The 15,370-nt window shown below is 41.2% G+C and overlaps 1 protein-coding gene across 9 annotated transcripts in view; it reads right to left on the bottom strand.

Moving 5' to 3' along the window:
- Positions 1-15,370, bottom strand: part of LOC131344117 (free fatty acid receptor 3-like) — a 34,112-nt gene that overhangs the window by 14,974 nt on the left and 3,768 nt on the right. Inside the window, exons 3-11 of one of the 9 annotated variants that reach the window (XR_009203289.1) lie at positions 14,649-14,993; positions 12,948-13,214; positions 9,780-10,064; positions 8,915-9,019; positions 8,771-8,832; positions 7,019-8,689; positions 6,574-6,729; positions 5,807-5,859; positions 500-4,005 (exon numbers count right to left, since the gene is read on the bottom strand). Coding sequence is in view for 5 of the 9 variants with exons in the window: in XM_058376108.1 (XP_058232091.1) it covers positions 3,979-4,005; positions 7,019-8,689; positions 8,771-8,832; positions 8,915-9,019; positions 9,780-10,064; positions 12,948-13,214; positions 14,649-14,993 (2,762 nt within the window). In the remaining 4 variants the exon portion in view is untranslated. Of the gene's footprint in view, positions 1-496; positions 6,730-7,018; positions 8,690-8,770; positions 8,833-8,914; positions 9,020-9,779; positions 10,065-12,947; positions 13,215-14,648; positions 14,994-15,370 lie in introns of those variants that run through there. The other 8 variants (XR_009203287.1, XR_009203288.1, XM_058376112.1 and 5 more) reach the window with 8 other exon arrangements.

The following is a 15,370-nucleotide window of genomic DNA, read 5'->3' as shown; positions in this document are numbered from 1 at the left end:
TATTAGTAGTAGTAGTAGTGGTGGTGCTCGCTATGCAAAGCAAACTATTACAATCTCCCTGGACTAGGGGGGGTTGAGGACCTTGCTCAAGTGGTCAACGGTGGTAGTTTGGAGGTGCTGGGGCTTGAAACACAATCAACAACCCAGAGACTTATAGTGGTGTGTGCTATGCAAAGTACACTATTACTATCTCACTTGATATTATTAGTAGTAGTAGTAGCAGTGGTTGCTATGCAAAGTACACTATTACTATCTCACTTGATATTATTAGTAGTAGTAGTAGCAGTGGTTGCTATGCAAAGTACACTATTACTATCTCACTTGATATTATTATTAGTAGTAGTAGCAGTGGTCGCTATGCAAAGTACACTATTACTATCTCACTTATTATTATTTTTATTATTATTATTAGTAATAGTAGTAGTAGTAGTAGTATTTGCAAAAGACACAAGTTGAGAGATACTTAAGAGCCATTAACAGCATATTCAGTTTTATTTTCCAACATAAACTAACCTTCATCCTCAGCTGTAATTGACAGAATGGCACTTTCATGCCACATTAGAGCCCACGCAGTGCAACATCACCAACAACAATCTTCACATTTTCCATCCATCTAGATGGCAACGAGATATGTGTGACAACCCCTTCCTGTAGATTTTCTAGCAGGGTTTGTGTACCACAGATCTTTTCTTCCCTTTTTTTTTTTTTATGGCCCTTTCTTTCTAATTAAACCATTTTTTTAACCTGTCATACAGCTTCAGGCGACACATTAACAGATTTACTTCACCGACTCCCGTATAATATGTCTCTTTTATTAAACCGCTCATAAAAGTGCTAAAGATTTTGCATATGTGCTTTATTTCAAGCAACGACATTTCCATTTCCTTGTCAGTCCGGTTATTCTCCATAAATATCTTTAGCGGAGAGATAGAGAATATGTTGAATTTATCATTATTATTATTTGATAAATTGTGCAATACATGTTCATTTTCTTCAGTTCTTAGACACCTACACATATAGTATTATCAGAAAGCAAAAACAGGATTTTATCATGTGATGCAGTGAGAAAGTATTGCACCAGGTTCCTCTCAAGGTTTCTTCCTCATATCATCTCAGGGAGTTTCTCCTAACCACCATTGCGTCTGGCTTACTCATAAATATAAACTTAAATATAGATTTTTTTAATTCTGAATTTCCATTCATGTAAAAGCTGCCTTGCGACAAGATCCATTGTTAAAATCGCAAAATCGTCCCAAAATCAAAGGCAACGTTGGTTGACTTTCCACACAGCTTTCACTGACTGAAATAAAACTAGTAAAATTTGTAAACTCGCTTCGCTTGGCTTTCCACTGGTGCAAACGAGTTTTGAACAGCTCTCGGACGTACGCGCAACTTAGCGTTCGGTTCGGTTTGTTCGTATGCTTGGCTTGGGTCAGTTCTTTGTAAGCAGCCATACAGTTTACATACGCTTCGTACCGGTCATATTTTTGGAACGGATTATCTGCATTCACATTATTGCTTGTGGGAAAATTCGTATCGCAATACAAATTTTCCCCTTAAGAACTCTCCTCCAGAACGAATTAAATTCATAGAGTGTGTCGAGTTTTCACAGAATAGTGAAAAACAAAAAATGTCCAGTAAGCAGCAGTCCTGTTGTTGGTGGAAAGGCCTTGTTAATGAGCAAGATGGCTGACAGGTACACACATGACCACACTTTATAACCAGGCTGAGGAGAAAAGCTTCTCAGAACTCAGTGGAGCTTGAGGTGGATGATATAAACTGCAACAGTAACATCGGATTCCAGTCGTTTCACCAGGTGGGTGTAGGGATAATTGCATGAATGTGCAAGTGTACAGAGTTCCTGAATGAACTGGCCATTGGTTGTATAATAAGCATACAGACTTCTACCAAAAGAATCGTCTATTTTACAATTTACTGACGGAAACGAACAACTTGTCTGGAACACTTGATGCATAAAAAATGATCAGATTTATAATATTCACAGAAAGACACTATAAACACACAGCACATTTTACCCTGAGCTTTTATTATAGAACCCTCTGTTAATCGACACAGAAATGCAGAAGTAGTCTCTAGTAGCTCACAAAACAAAAGGCTTGTAAATTCACAGACCAAAATACACACCAAGATAAGGATCGGGGCAAAGAGATAGTGCTGCGTCATTGTGAAGTCCCTTTTCGGTCTTTTTTTTTTTTTTTTTAGGACGCTTGATGACAAAATGGAAAAGTGTAGGTTTCAGGTGTTATGTAAACTACTCAGCTAAACTGTCAATGTCACCTCTGCACACGCTTTCACAAACAAGATCCCTGTTTCTGAATGTAAGCATATCATATATCATGAGGATTATCATCTGCTTTGTCTTCCAAATAAAGTGCAGTTTTAATCATATTAGAGAATATCAGTGTTTTGCTGTGTCATGAGGCACGAGGTGCGAGTGCAGTGCATACAGTAAACAGACAAAGGTCAGGTCATCTAGAAATAGCTATGGAAAGTGAAATCCAAAACATGCGAGCTAGAATAAAAGGTCAAAAACCGGAAACCAAAAACCACAGAACAAGTACATCCTAAAGGCAGGCATGGAAACACTGAACATTACTTCGCACCAAAAATATCAATCAATATACAAATAAATAAGAGCAAAGGGCGAGTGATCGGGACAATGACGGGGACGTGGGTAGAGACGAGACAGGAGCCAAAAACAGACCAGACATGGGAAAGTAAACAAAACGTAACCACATAACCCAGAAGAGCAGTAGATCTGCAGGCAGATATGCGAGCTGAGTGATTCTGCATGGCACGTGAGAGAAAATAACTCCTACTTCCGAAGCAGCCCAGCCACCCTGGGTAAAACGTCCAAGAAAAATCCAGGGTCCCAAAAAAGGAATTGTCCTTCAAGTTGACACCTCCTAGAGGAGCTGAGGAGCAGACATGGAGCATACAAGCGAGAAGCAAGCAATGAATCAACAACACCAGGATCTAGTAGCAGAGCTGGGATGAACTTACTTGCCAGGGTCAGGTAGGCGTGGCCAGGACAGCACCCCCAGCCCCAGCCCCAGGTTCAGGGGTTAGGTGTCAGGGCATGGACAGGGCCTTTCCACAAATCTGGCTTCCTATAAATCACTCTCAGGTGACATTTGAATTCTGCCACGCTTCCTAGTCCCATGTTTGCCATTGTGACCAGAGCTTCACCATTAAGCCAGCGCAACAAGAACCCCAGCTACTGCTTCTTTTCAGGCTCTCAAAGGATATTTGGTTCTGAAGCAGGAACCCGTTCAGAAGGTCTTTGATTCAGTCGAAGGGTCCGGGGGCACTGAGGCAAATAGTGCACTGAGGCAAATGGACTGAGTCTAGGGATGACTCCATAATATGAAAATAATTTAATACCCAGTCACGTAACATGATAAAATGAATAAACAATATATGTAAAAAGAAGTAAAACAATAACATTTAGAATTAATCAGCCTCATCAGACACAACCACCACAAATGATTACTCTGTTGTGCTTATTTTCAAAATCCAATCTGCCCGAGCCCTTCAAGATAACCTCCACCACTCCAAGTCATTAGCATTTTCCATGTCATTAGCAACAAAAAAAAAATGTGCATAATGAATATGAGCACGTCCGTTTGCTGGCTCTCCTTCATAGTTAGTCGAGCGCTTCGTCCGTGGAGGTGCCACTAATTGAGCAGCGTCAGAGGAAGCGTCTGTGTACCAAATGCTGAATACACATCTGTAAATAGGCACTAAACTGGAGATCATTGCTTAGAGTTTGGCAGTTTCTTGAGGCTTGTCGGTCGGATACAGCTCAAGCCCTGCACACCTCACGCTTCATTCTGTCAACAAATAAGGATGAAAGTAGTCCAAAGCAGCATAGATGGGCACATAGAGGGTCATCACTTTAAAATAAACCAGTTTTTCCTCTGTATGAGGCCTTGTCAGAACATGGATTGGCTTGTCTCAGGGTCTGGGTCGACTACTGTGGACCTGTTAAAAAAGAGAAAGAAAGATATTTATGTATATCTATTGCAGGTGTCCAATCTTACCCGAAAGGGCAGGTGTGTGTGCAGGTTTCATTCCAGCCAGTCTACTGAAAACCAAGATCAACTTATTAAACAGATGGAATCAGGTGTGTCTCCTGCTTGACTGGTATAAAAACCAATACCCACACGGTCCATTTGTCAAGAAGACTGGACAACCCTGCCCTAACGCGTTGCTCTATTGTATTGCTCTGTTGTTCTTTCAGCTGCTCCCTGTTCAGCGTCGTCACAGCGGATCATTTCAACCCTCCCATTTAATCCGGGCTTGGGACCGGCATTGAGAGTTAACTCTTTACTGCCTGCCCAGGAATCGAACCCGGGCCGCAGCAATGAGATCACGGGATCCTGCCGCTGGACCAACAGGAAGCTGCTCTATTGTATTGCTATAAAACGTCCAAAATGAGAACACTATGAAAGTGCTATTCTGAACATTAGAGAACTCTGCAAATATGTAAGAAACAAAACGTTTCACAATCAAAGACGGGGTAGATTCAATATCCTGTTATGTATTTTCCGATAACAGGACATCCCCGCCCAAAATGTTTATTTACTGAAGAATAACGCCATATATTTTCAACATCTGTGGAACAAGTTAGTTCCAGTTATAACAACCGTAAGCATATATTCCCTGATAAACTTCTCTTTTTGCTTTCTTGTAAAAACAATGCAGCTTGTCATGTTACCAAAAAAAACCACTAAGCAAAGTCCTCTGTCCTGAAGTATTTCACAGTACTTGAAACTTTCACACAAAGAGCTGACACTAGTGACACTTCCGGAAACAATTACTAGAAGTCTCATTTACGTTTAAAGCATTTGGCAGACAACCATATCCACAGTGACCTACATTTATCTCTTTTTTTTTTTTTTGTCACAGCTGAGCTGTTAATGATCTCGCCCAAGAGACCAGCAGGGGGAGCATGGTGGTGTTGGAATTTAAACTTTCATGAATGGCAGTCCAACATCTCAGCCACTTTTCCCTAACAAAAAAATTGTTTTGGACCAATTAGTTCCAGTCCACTATTTTGACCAGCACTGTAAGAGTGTTTATATTTCCAGATGTTTCACTGTGTCCATCACGTCACTCATCAGTGTTTGCCTTGTAGAAAAATATCACAGTTACTACCATAGACATCAACACCAGACACGGCAAACAATACTTTACAGGAAAATAAATTTTGAGCTTGTTGTAGATGTAAGTGAAAAGGAATACCTGGGGCACCGATTTCACCACAAGCACGATTAACAGGAATGTACAGATCGATGCGAGCTAACTAGCCAGCTAATAAACATGCAATAACGTGAGTGAGATCTATTTCCTCTAGTGGAGCAAAAATAAACAAAACATTTGGCCATATTTGTCTGAAATGTCAGATACTGATTATTAATGTCATGTTTATAGAAACGTTATTGTTGAATTATATGTTTAACCACACTTTATTTATCCACAAAGGTTTTCATTCATGTTTAACATGTTGTTCAGAAGACTTTTATTATATAAAGCTCCTGTTTGGCTGGGATAATAACCTCCACCCCCTTAGCTTGCTTTGCAGCCAAGACTTCCTGATCATCCCTGCTGTTTCAACAGCCTGTTACATGGAGCAATACCTTTCATGTCCACCAGAGGTCACAGTCACCAGAAGTCTGACTTGATTTTCATGGTGTACGGTCTATTCTGTCAAACTACTCAAAACAATAAACACTTAAATAATAGTCACAGGAGGTGAGAAAAGGAAAAAGTAGCAACCAACCTTGTCTGCAGATCTGCTTCTGGTACACCTCCCATATTTCCTAGGTTTCATGCCTGGAAAATTTCTTATTATGTTAAGGCTTCGCCTTTTATAATAATTCCCATTATTTTCTATTTTCAGCTTCTTTTAAAATTCCCCTCCTTTATTATTCTTTCCTTTTCTTTTTTAACGCCATGCCAGCTTCTATAGCTATATTCATGGCGAGAGTCAGTTTTTGTTATTAAAACTATATGAGATGTTTAAGATAAATTTTTTAAGAACTTTAAAACTAAATTTGGGTTTCCCTTCTTTATTATTATCCAATTGTTGTCGAATTTCCCGTATTTTCGTCCTCACTTCACCCAGTGCACTACTCATGTTTCTCTCTCTATCCTTCTGAACTGAGGACACTTTCCTTGGGCCTGTTTTGTGTGACTTTTATCATGTGTAAATGTTTTCTTCCTTTTTTTTCCATCCCTTCTCGTTTAGTCATAATAGAATCACTTTAATTCATTCTGTGTCTGGGTGTTAAGTGTTACTAAGGCTTAAATCATTACCTGCTATTGTTCCCTTCTGGCTTATTTAATCAGATACTATTGTTCAGAATTCAAGTTAAGATTCGTCATCTAAATCTGCAAAGTCTTACTGATTACAGTAATCCCAGTCTTCTTCCTCTGACCATCAGCCTTAGATTCAACCTATTCAGTCACAATTAGCCTCCTATTACTTTATTGAAACAAATAACTAAATCCAATTTTCTTTCCCACAATGGTTAATGAAAACCTCACCTGTTGTTCTTCTATTGCTCGTCAGTTTAAACAATTCTAACAATCATGGCCAAGCTTGATGAAGTCCATGCGACTTGTGAGGCAGTAACACACTCTGGATCGGATGCCTGTCCACTTCACGGTTCCGAGTTCCTAAACTCCTTCACATCTAGAGGCCTTTTAGAGTAGCCAAACAACGTACAGTCTGTTTTTGGAGGTTGAAGGATACTGGAAAACTCATGCAGATATGGAGAAAACATGCAAAACTCCATAGAGACAGTGACCCAAAGCTCAAGGTTGAACTGGGGACACTTAAGCTGTGAGGCAGCAATGCTATAATATTTGAAGCTGTATAATATTTGACACCATAATGAACCTAGATTTTTGGATCCCAGTCTAAGTCTAAGTGAAGCACTTATTTTCAACCAAAACAATCTAGCAAATCTTAATGCAAGGTTAATCTCACCTGACTCATATGTACTGTGTGGCCATGAGTAGTACCATGCCCATGTGCCTTGGCATGTTTGTGAGGGTTCGCTTGCATGGGTCTTGCATGTCTGGTCGTGTTTGGAGGTCTGTGTCCATGATGCACGACCACAGGCCGTCTCGTGACGTGAACTGGGTTTACAGTATGTGATTTGTGCAAATGCTTTCGAGGTAGCCTTTTAAACTCCGCTGGGTGCAGAACTGGAGGGGGATCTGGAGCAACTTGACCAGCCCGGTTGATCTGCCTTGCAGGAAGAGTTTGAGCAGGTGCGGACTGAGTTCCAGGGTGCTGCAATGCAGCTTGTGTCTGTTGAATCCGGTTAACAAAGGGGTTGGGAGTCTGGCTGGTGTGCTGCTGCAAAGCAACCCGAGTTAGCATAAGGGAGTTGGGAACGGCAGCATTAAGAGGACCTGACTGCCTTTGATCTGAACCTGCCTGTCTGATCAAATGTGATGGCTGAGCAGGCTGCATTTGAACTGTTTGATGTTGAGGAACAGGAACTGTTCTGTTCATATTGTCCATGCCATATCTCTGAGACGTGATGTTTTGTCGAGCTGTCCGACTTTGATGGTCAGCACGTGGCTGAGCAATCACGTTAGGCTGTGTGACCTGTCTTGGCGCTTCCCGATCAGCTCGAGAGCGTCTCTGGGCGGCACTGTGAGCAAGCTGTCTCAGAAAGTTTCTTCTCGAAGCTCTGGAAATGTTCCGCACCTGTTCATTCGCAGGTGACCTCCAGGGTCTTAGAGCTGGAGCTGAATGTGAACCCTCTGAATCTAATGAACTGTTTTGCTGTGTCGAATTTTGGGATTCGTAGCTGTCCACTTGAGGATTCGGGTATGCGGGTGTACCGTGTATACGGTCCCACGGCATCTGACGTGGGTGTGTATCATCATCTGAGTAGTCGACGGAGAGCTCGTGACCTAACTGTGTCCGAGTCTGCGCCGAGTAATTATGTGTGTCTTCGGTATTCCGCCTTGACCGTGTCTGGTTGGTGGCATGGTGGTCACTGTGTTGTCCATTTCTTAAAGTGCTATTGTAGGCAGGCTGTGCTGTATTATGGATGTTATCCATCCAAGTCTGAGGATTTGAGTGTGACCCGCTGACATGACGGGGATTTGAGCGACTAGTGATCACAGACTCCTGTTGGATGGCATTGCTTTGCTGATCGCTAAACTGCATGGTGTTCTGGTTGGGCCCTGAAGAAGGCTGAGGTGCATTGAGACTTACTTGCACAGTGTGAGGTTGTGTGGTGGCATTCTGATGCTGTGGTAGTGTATTAAGGTTTATAAGGACCGTGTGAGGTCCTGGCTCAGCATTGCCAGTCTGTATGAGAATATTTGGGTTGTGTTGGCCCACTTGTTGGAAAGAGTTGTGTGGATTTGAACTTCCATTCCACTGGCTATGGTGTAAGTGGGCATTGGAGTTGACGTTGGCATTATTTGTGAACATGCCCGTATTAAGATTGCCACTGCTTTGAATGGCACCGGTGTTGGTTGTTCTGTTTTGCATCAGTATATCGTTGTGTTGGTCAGTGGTTTGTTGATTCTTTGACCGATTTATTCTGTTATAGTTGTGCAGCGGTGGGTCAGGTTGGCCACCCTGGCTAAGAAACCCAGCATTATCATGACCATTCTGTGGAGCTGGAAGAAACTGAGAAAGGGAATAAAATCACATGGGTCACTTCTAAATTGTGTAACCATGGCAAACGTATAAGTGTGGATGTTTTCTTACTGTTGGCCTATTGTTTGGGTTTTCCTTCCTCTGTGCGATAACTGTACTGAGTCTCCGATCAACTGCAACAGATAAAGCTCATAAATTTCCCTGAAGTCTAAAAAATGTTATTCACACTCAGACACCATGGAGGAGGAGTTTTACCATTCCGCTGACGTAGTAGCAGTATGATGGCGACAATAATCAACACAAGCACGACGAAGCAGGCAACGACTATCCCGGCAACCGCGCCTACACTTAGACACGTTGCTATAGTGAGGAACAAATGTTGTGTTAGTAACAACTATTCACCAAAGCACAGAGAAGGAAAAGAACAGGGAGAAGAGGCATGAGGTGATCCCTACCTTGCTTTAATCATTAAAATACACATTAGTTTTATGACAGATACCCCATATTTCTGGGGGCATTTATTTGTGGAAGATGCTTATAAATGTTTTATCATAAATGGTCATCTCACAGCTAAAATACCATCCTATGATGACGTCTAACTAGACAATGCAGCATATTTTAGTTGTTACTGTCCGTCTTACTCACATAAGCGGAACATGCTTTGAAATGACGCTAAGAAAAATGGAGACAAACCCTTTCAGAAAGCAATGAGTGAGATTTGAAACTGAGTCATACTTGAACATGGGTACTGCTAACACTTTAAAGTATAATGAAGAAGTTAACAGCAATACCCTCAGTAGCAGTTTGTCTGTATGAAGTTACTGTACTGATAACATGGGAAAAGCTGCTGTACCTGAACAACCAGTAAACACACTGAAGCAGTGTTTACATGTAAACAAAAATGTGTATAGGTCAAAAAGACAAGCTAGACGAGGAAGAAGAAAAAAGTGATAGTGATAAACATGGTGTAAAATATAAATGCTATAATCTGATGATTTATGAAAATGAATCAGATATGTATTATTTTCTATTACATTTCATCTCCTGTAAGCATTCGAGGAAAACAAACACACACACACACACACACCTGTCACTAACAGATCTAGCATCAAGAACTCACCTACGACGTTAAGGCTCGTCTGCTGCTGCGTCGTTAGTGTCGTGATGCTGTTACGTGCTATGCATGTGTATTGCCCACTCTGATTGGTTGAGAAAACCTGCAAATTCAGCGTGCCACCGTTTGCCTGGCTGGTTGTCAGTGGGAGACCATTGAATTGCCACGACAAGAGAGCAGGGGGCAGAGAGACAGATGTGCAGGTGAGCTGGACCGTCTGTCCGACGATGGTGTCTCCTCCACCGACACACTCCGAGGAGGTTCTGGTCACCTGAGGGGTGTCCGGGCCATCTGAAGCAGATCCAAAATTATAACTAACTATAGACCAAGATCAAACCTGCCATTTATCTCCAAGATCCTAGAAAAGGCTGTAGAACAGCAGTTATGTTCATACTTGCATAGGAATAACATTCATGAAATGTATCAGTCAGGATTTAAACCTCATCACAGCACAGAGACAGCACTGGTTAAAGTGGTCAATGACCTGTTACTGGCTTCTGATCAGGGTTGTGTCTCCTTACTGGTGCTACTGGATCTTAGTGCAGCTTTTGACACCATTGACCACACTATTCTACTTGATAGGCTAGAACATGCTGTTGGTGTTAAAGGAACAGCCCTCTCCTGGCTGAGGTCTTATTTGACTGACCGTTATCAGTTTGTAGATCTAGCTGGTGACCTCTCTGTGCATACCAAGGTTATGTTCGGTATTCCACAAGGTTATGTCTTAGGCCCACTGCTTTTCTCCTTATATACACTACCCCTTGGAGCAATTATTCGTAAACATGCCATTATTCCACTGTTACGCCGATGACACACAGCTATATGTTTCAGCGAAGTCAGATGAGAGACACCAGCTTATTAAGAACGAAGAATATGTAAAGGACATTAGACATTGAATGGCCACTAACTTCCTCCTGCTTAACTCTGACAAGAAAGAGGTGCTAGTACTAGGACCACGTGCAGCTAGAAGTAAGCTTTCTGATAACAGAGTAACAGTGGACGGTCTTTCTGTTTCATCTCATCCAGCATTAAAAGATCTTGGTGTGATTATTGACTCTGGTCTATCGTTTGAAGCTCATGTAGATAATATCACTAGGGTAGCCTTCTTTCATCTCAGAAATATTGCTAAGATAAGAAATATGATGGCACTTTATGATGCAGAAAAACTAGTTCATGCTTTTGTTAGCTCTAGGTTGGATTATTGCAATGAACACATATCTCCTATTTTAGCCACACTACATTGGCTCCCAGTCAAATTTCGCATTGTTTATAAAATACTGCTTATTGATCTATAAAGCACTAAACGGTCTCGCGCTGCAGTACCCGAGTGATCTTTTAGTCTTTTATGATCCGCCACGCCTCAAATGGGTGCAGATTATTTGGTAGTACCTCAAGTAGCAAAGGCTACAGCGGGGGGTGGAGCTTTTTCTTTCAAAGCCCCACAGTTATGGAACAGCCTTCTAATTAGTGTTCGGGATTCAGACACAGTCTCAGTCTAGGCTGAAGACACATTTGTTTAGTCAAGATTTTAATATATAGTTTTCTTAGGTAAAGGAGAAGATCTGGCATAGAGTGTCTGGTGTACTGGGATGTTTGGATGCTGTCACCTTACCACCCTCGCAAGTCGCTCAGGTTTGCTGACTGTGACTGCTCAACTTATAACAAAGTATATAATTCTCAATAACTCAAAATTATATGAGGTATTTTTAGTTAACTGATGAAATAAAGGTAAACAGTTTTGACAGAAGGTTCTTTTTTTTTTTTCAGCCTATATCGTTTCATTATAATTTTAAAATCCCAGTACAATCCTTTTATCCCAATATAATCACAAATAGTCAAGTTTTCATGGATGGGAATGTTGCCTAATAATGCTAGTAACGCTAATAACGAAGTCAAACAAATGAATTAGCTTCTTTTTTTTTTTTTTAACCAAACGCTGGCTTCATTTAAAGTGCTGTACGGCTGGAACGCGCGCATAATGAGAACGGAATGAAAGTTCAAAAGCAGACATAACACAAAAGATGAAAAGCAAACATCATCTAAAGGCTCTAAAGAAACCGTGACAGAACACCAAACGCATGAGGAGACAGTAATTAAGTATAAGACAATTACTCTTGAGATTAATGCATATATGACAGACTCGTTCTATAAAAGAATGAATAATAAATATGCACAGTAAATATTAGATTTTTAATTATTATATTTAAAGTTAGCACCTTTCCAAGGCCCAAGAACGTTCCAAATGTGTTCCAGTTGGAAATTATTAAGTAATTACTTAAAACTACCAAAATGCTTTTGAATACTGCAATCTGATTGGTCAGAAGGTGTTGATTAAATTCTAATAACAGCATCTCTGACAATAGTTTAACTATTAGGTTTATATGAATGCTTTGTCATTTCTATAGCAACAGCAAATTCACTGAGACGCCCCACATTTACAAGAAGATTAACTAAAAATGTGTTGTAAATTATCACATTACGGTGGAACCCCGCCATACGAATTTAATTCGTTCTGGAAGCGAGATCTTAAGGCGAAGACTCGTAATGCAAAAATAATTTTCCCATGAGAAATAATATAAATGCAGATAATCCGTTCCAGCCCCCGAAAAATATGACCAATATTACGAATACGAAGCATATGTAAACTGTATGGCTGCTTACAAAGAACTGACCCAAGCCAAGCATTCCGTGTCAAGGGTCCTCACAGGAAGTCGTGCATTAAGCTTGGGATTAAAATAGAACAGACCACCCACGCCACCAATCTGTCAACAAAAACCACACCCGAAAAATCACCTAGCTTTTGACTGCATGCAATGCTGTAACACTGGTATTGTGGGTGAAGTTCTTAAAATTCTTAAACTCACTTCGGTAAGCCTCGTTCGACTTTCCACAAACACAAACATGTTTTAAACGGCTCCTGGAAGTATGCACAACGTAGGTTCGTTCGTATGCTGAAAATGCTTTGGATGCCGATGCAAATTTCTTGCAAAATGTAAATTCCTAAGGCGGAAACTCTTAAGGGAGGGCATTCGTATGCTGTGAATGTAACTACAATTGGATAAATTGCTGGTGTAAAATACAGCTCAAGAAATGCGGTTATATAACATAACAGATGACCTCGTTGTTTTTTATTCTTCATTTTTATCCCTACCCAGATATCTGTGTTAGACTCACAGTAAACGGTGAGGCTTGCCGTGGCAGTCTTGCTGCTGACGGGGTTGCTGACGGTGCAGGTGTATTGTCCGGCATCGTTCCTATTCACAGGCCTGATAATCAGAGACCCAGCGTTGACGATGAAGCGAGAGTCTGAGGGAAGATTGGTGCTACCTTTACCCCATGTCACGCTGATGTTGGTGCCTGAAGTCCAGCTGCAGGTTAAGGAAGCGTTGCCTCCCTCGATGGTCACAGACGGCACGACCAGGCTCACTTCTCCCACAGCAACTGAACAGGAGGATCAGGAAAGATCATTTACAGACATTAGAGTATAGAATACTTTTAACATGGTCTTTTTCTTGATAATATCTTATGCTTTTTAGCTTAGCCTATCAGAGCAAAACTGGCCAGGGATAAGCAATTACCACAACCAACAATTTAAATAATAAGACAGAGTTTATGACTAAATCATGCTTCTCCCACAAATTAGTTTAATGTGTATGTACTCCTCACATGAAAAGATTTTAAGACAATACATTTCTGCGTCACTCATTTGTGCTATTATGATTATTGTCTTTATATAGTACAAGCTTGGTCAATGCTTATCTACCTTAAATACTTGCTCCACCCATATTGGGTTTTGTCCAACCAGGATTTCCCGTAAGTATCTAAACGTGCCTGGCATCATCCTTCTACAAACAGGAAATCTGACTGTACAGAGATGAGACTGCAAATTTTTACCCTTATCGCCAGACACCAAGAACCAGTTTGAAGTTGCTATTTAGTTTCACCTCATTTCATTTTAGAACGCTCAGACTCAAGAGGAAATAAGCACAATGATCAGGCATAACATTATGACCACTGAGAGGTGAATAAGACTGATGATCTCCTCATCATGGCACCTGTTAGTGGGTGGGATATATTAGGCAGCGAGGGAACATTTTGTCCTCAAAGTTGATGTGTTAGAAGCAGGAAAAATGGACAAGTGTAAGGATTTGAGTGAGTTTGACAAGCACCAAATTGTGATGGCTACATGACTGGATCAGAGCATCTCCAGAACTGCAGCTCTTGTGGGGTGTTCCCGGTCTGCATGGTTCTCGCATGGTTTCTTGCTTTTTTTCCACGCTAAATCACTGGTGGTATTGCACTCTGTGGCTGAATTTTTAAATGATTGAATTAATTCATGGAATATAACATGCCGCCCAACATCATCGCTAGTGAATCCAAAATAATTCCACACCACGGATATTTCTTTTCTGTTCTAATTCTTGATTCTATCTGATGTTTCTGTATCAGCGCACATGTTTGTGAACTTAACATGGCGGGTTAGACAAGCGGACAATCAGGTTGTTGATAAGGACACGCCTACAGACCTGTTAAAACATTATCGCAATGCAACATGTAATAAACACCCCTTAAGCACACAGAATAATGTAAGTAGATTTTTTTGTAATCCCAGCGTTGAACGCCTGTAATCGTAATCGCGATTAGAAAATCAATAAATTGTGCAGCCCTACTGGCCCGTGTGATCCGATCCAACAGACGAGCTACTGTTGCTCAAATTGCTGAAGAAGTTAATGCTGGTTCTGATAGAAAGGTGGCAGAATACACAGTGCAGGACGGGTCAGGGCTGCTTTGGCAGCGAAAGGGGGAGCAACACAATATTAGGCGGGTGGTCATAATGTTATGCCTGATCTGTGCATAATTAATACATTTTCCTACCAAAAACGGACAAGGTGACAGAGCGCGAGTTGGTGGACAGTCCGGTGGGAGCGGACGGCGTTACGACGGCCGTGTAGTTTCCAGCGTCGCTGAGTTGGCTGCTGCTGATTGTGAGCTGGGTGGCACTAATGCTCACTCTGCCTTGGTACTGGGCAATCGGATTAAGAACAGCCTGGTTGTTGATCCACTGGCCCAGAGTGCCTCCTCCAGGAGCGAGCCATGTGATGGAGAAGATATTGGAGATGGTCTGCACTGTAAAAACAGCATTGGTTCCTGTAGCCACCAGCACAGGGGAGCTCTGGAACTGAATGGGAACTGGGTCCTGACATGACGTCAGAGGAAGCACTGAGGAAAAAGAAATCATTTTATTTAAATAAACCTTTTTCTACTTACTTGGTTTAAACAACGGACAAATTACTAGCGCTCATAATTCTTTGGATCTACAGTGTGCATTTATAGTATTTTAGGATTAATTTAATTTCTTAAGATATATACTTTTTTTGTTTTTTCTAATCTTCTACATTCGATGTTGCTCTAGTTTCACCCTAACAAGCTGTTATCTTTGCCATTATTTTGGACATGAGAGTGCACACTATATGACCAAAAATATGTGGACACCCCAGTTTGGTGAAGTCTCATATATGAAAGTAATGGTGAGGTGTTTTCACATACATTTGACCATACAGTGTATGTTTAACTCTGAAAAATGACTAAAAGCAGTG

Source organism: Hemibagrus wyckioides, linkage group LG23, assembly GCF_019097595.1.
Source record: "Hemibagrus wyckioides isolate EC202008001 linkage group LG23, SWU_Hwy_1.0, whole genome shotgun sequence".
NCBI lineage: Eukaryota > Metazoa > Chordata > Actinopteri > Siluriformes > Bagridae > Hemibagrus > Hemibagrus wyckioides.
The sequence above is the reverse complement of the archived record's forward strand: the minus strand, read 5'-3'. Positions and strand labels throughout refer to the sequence as shown.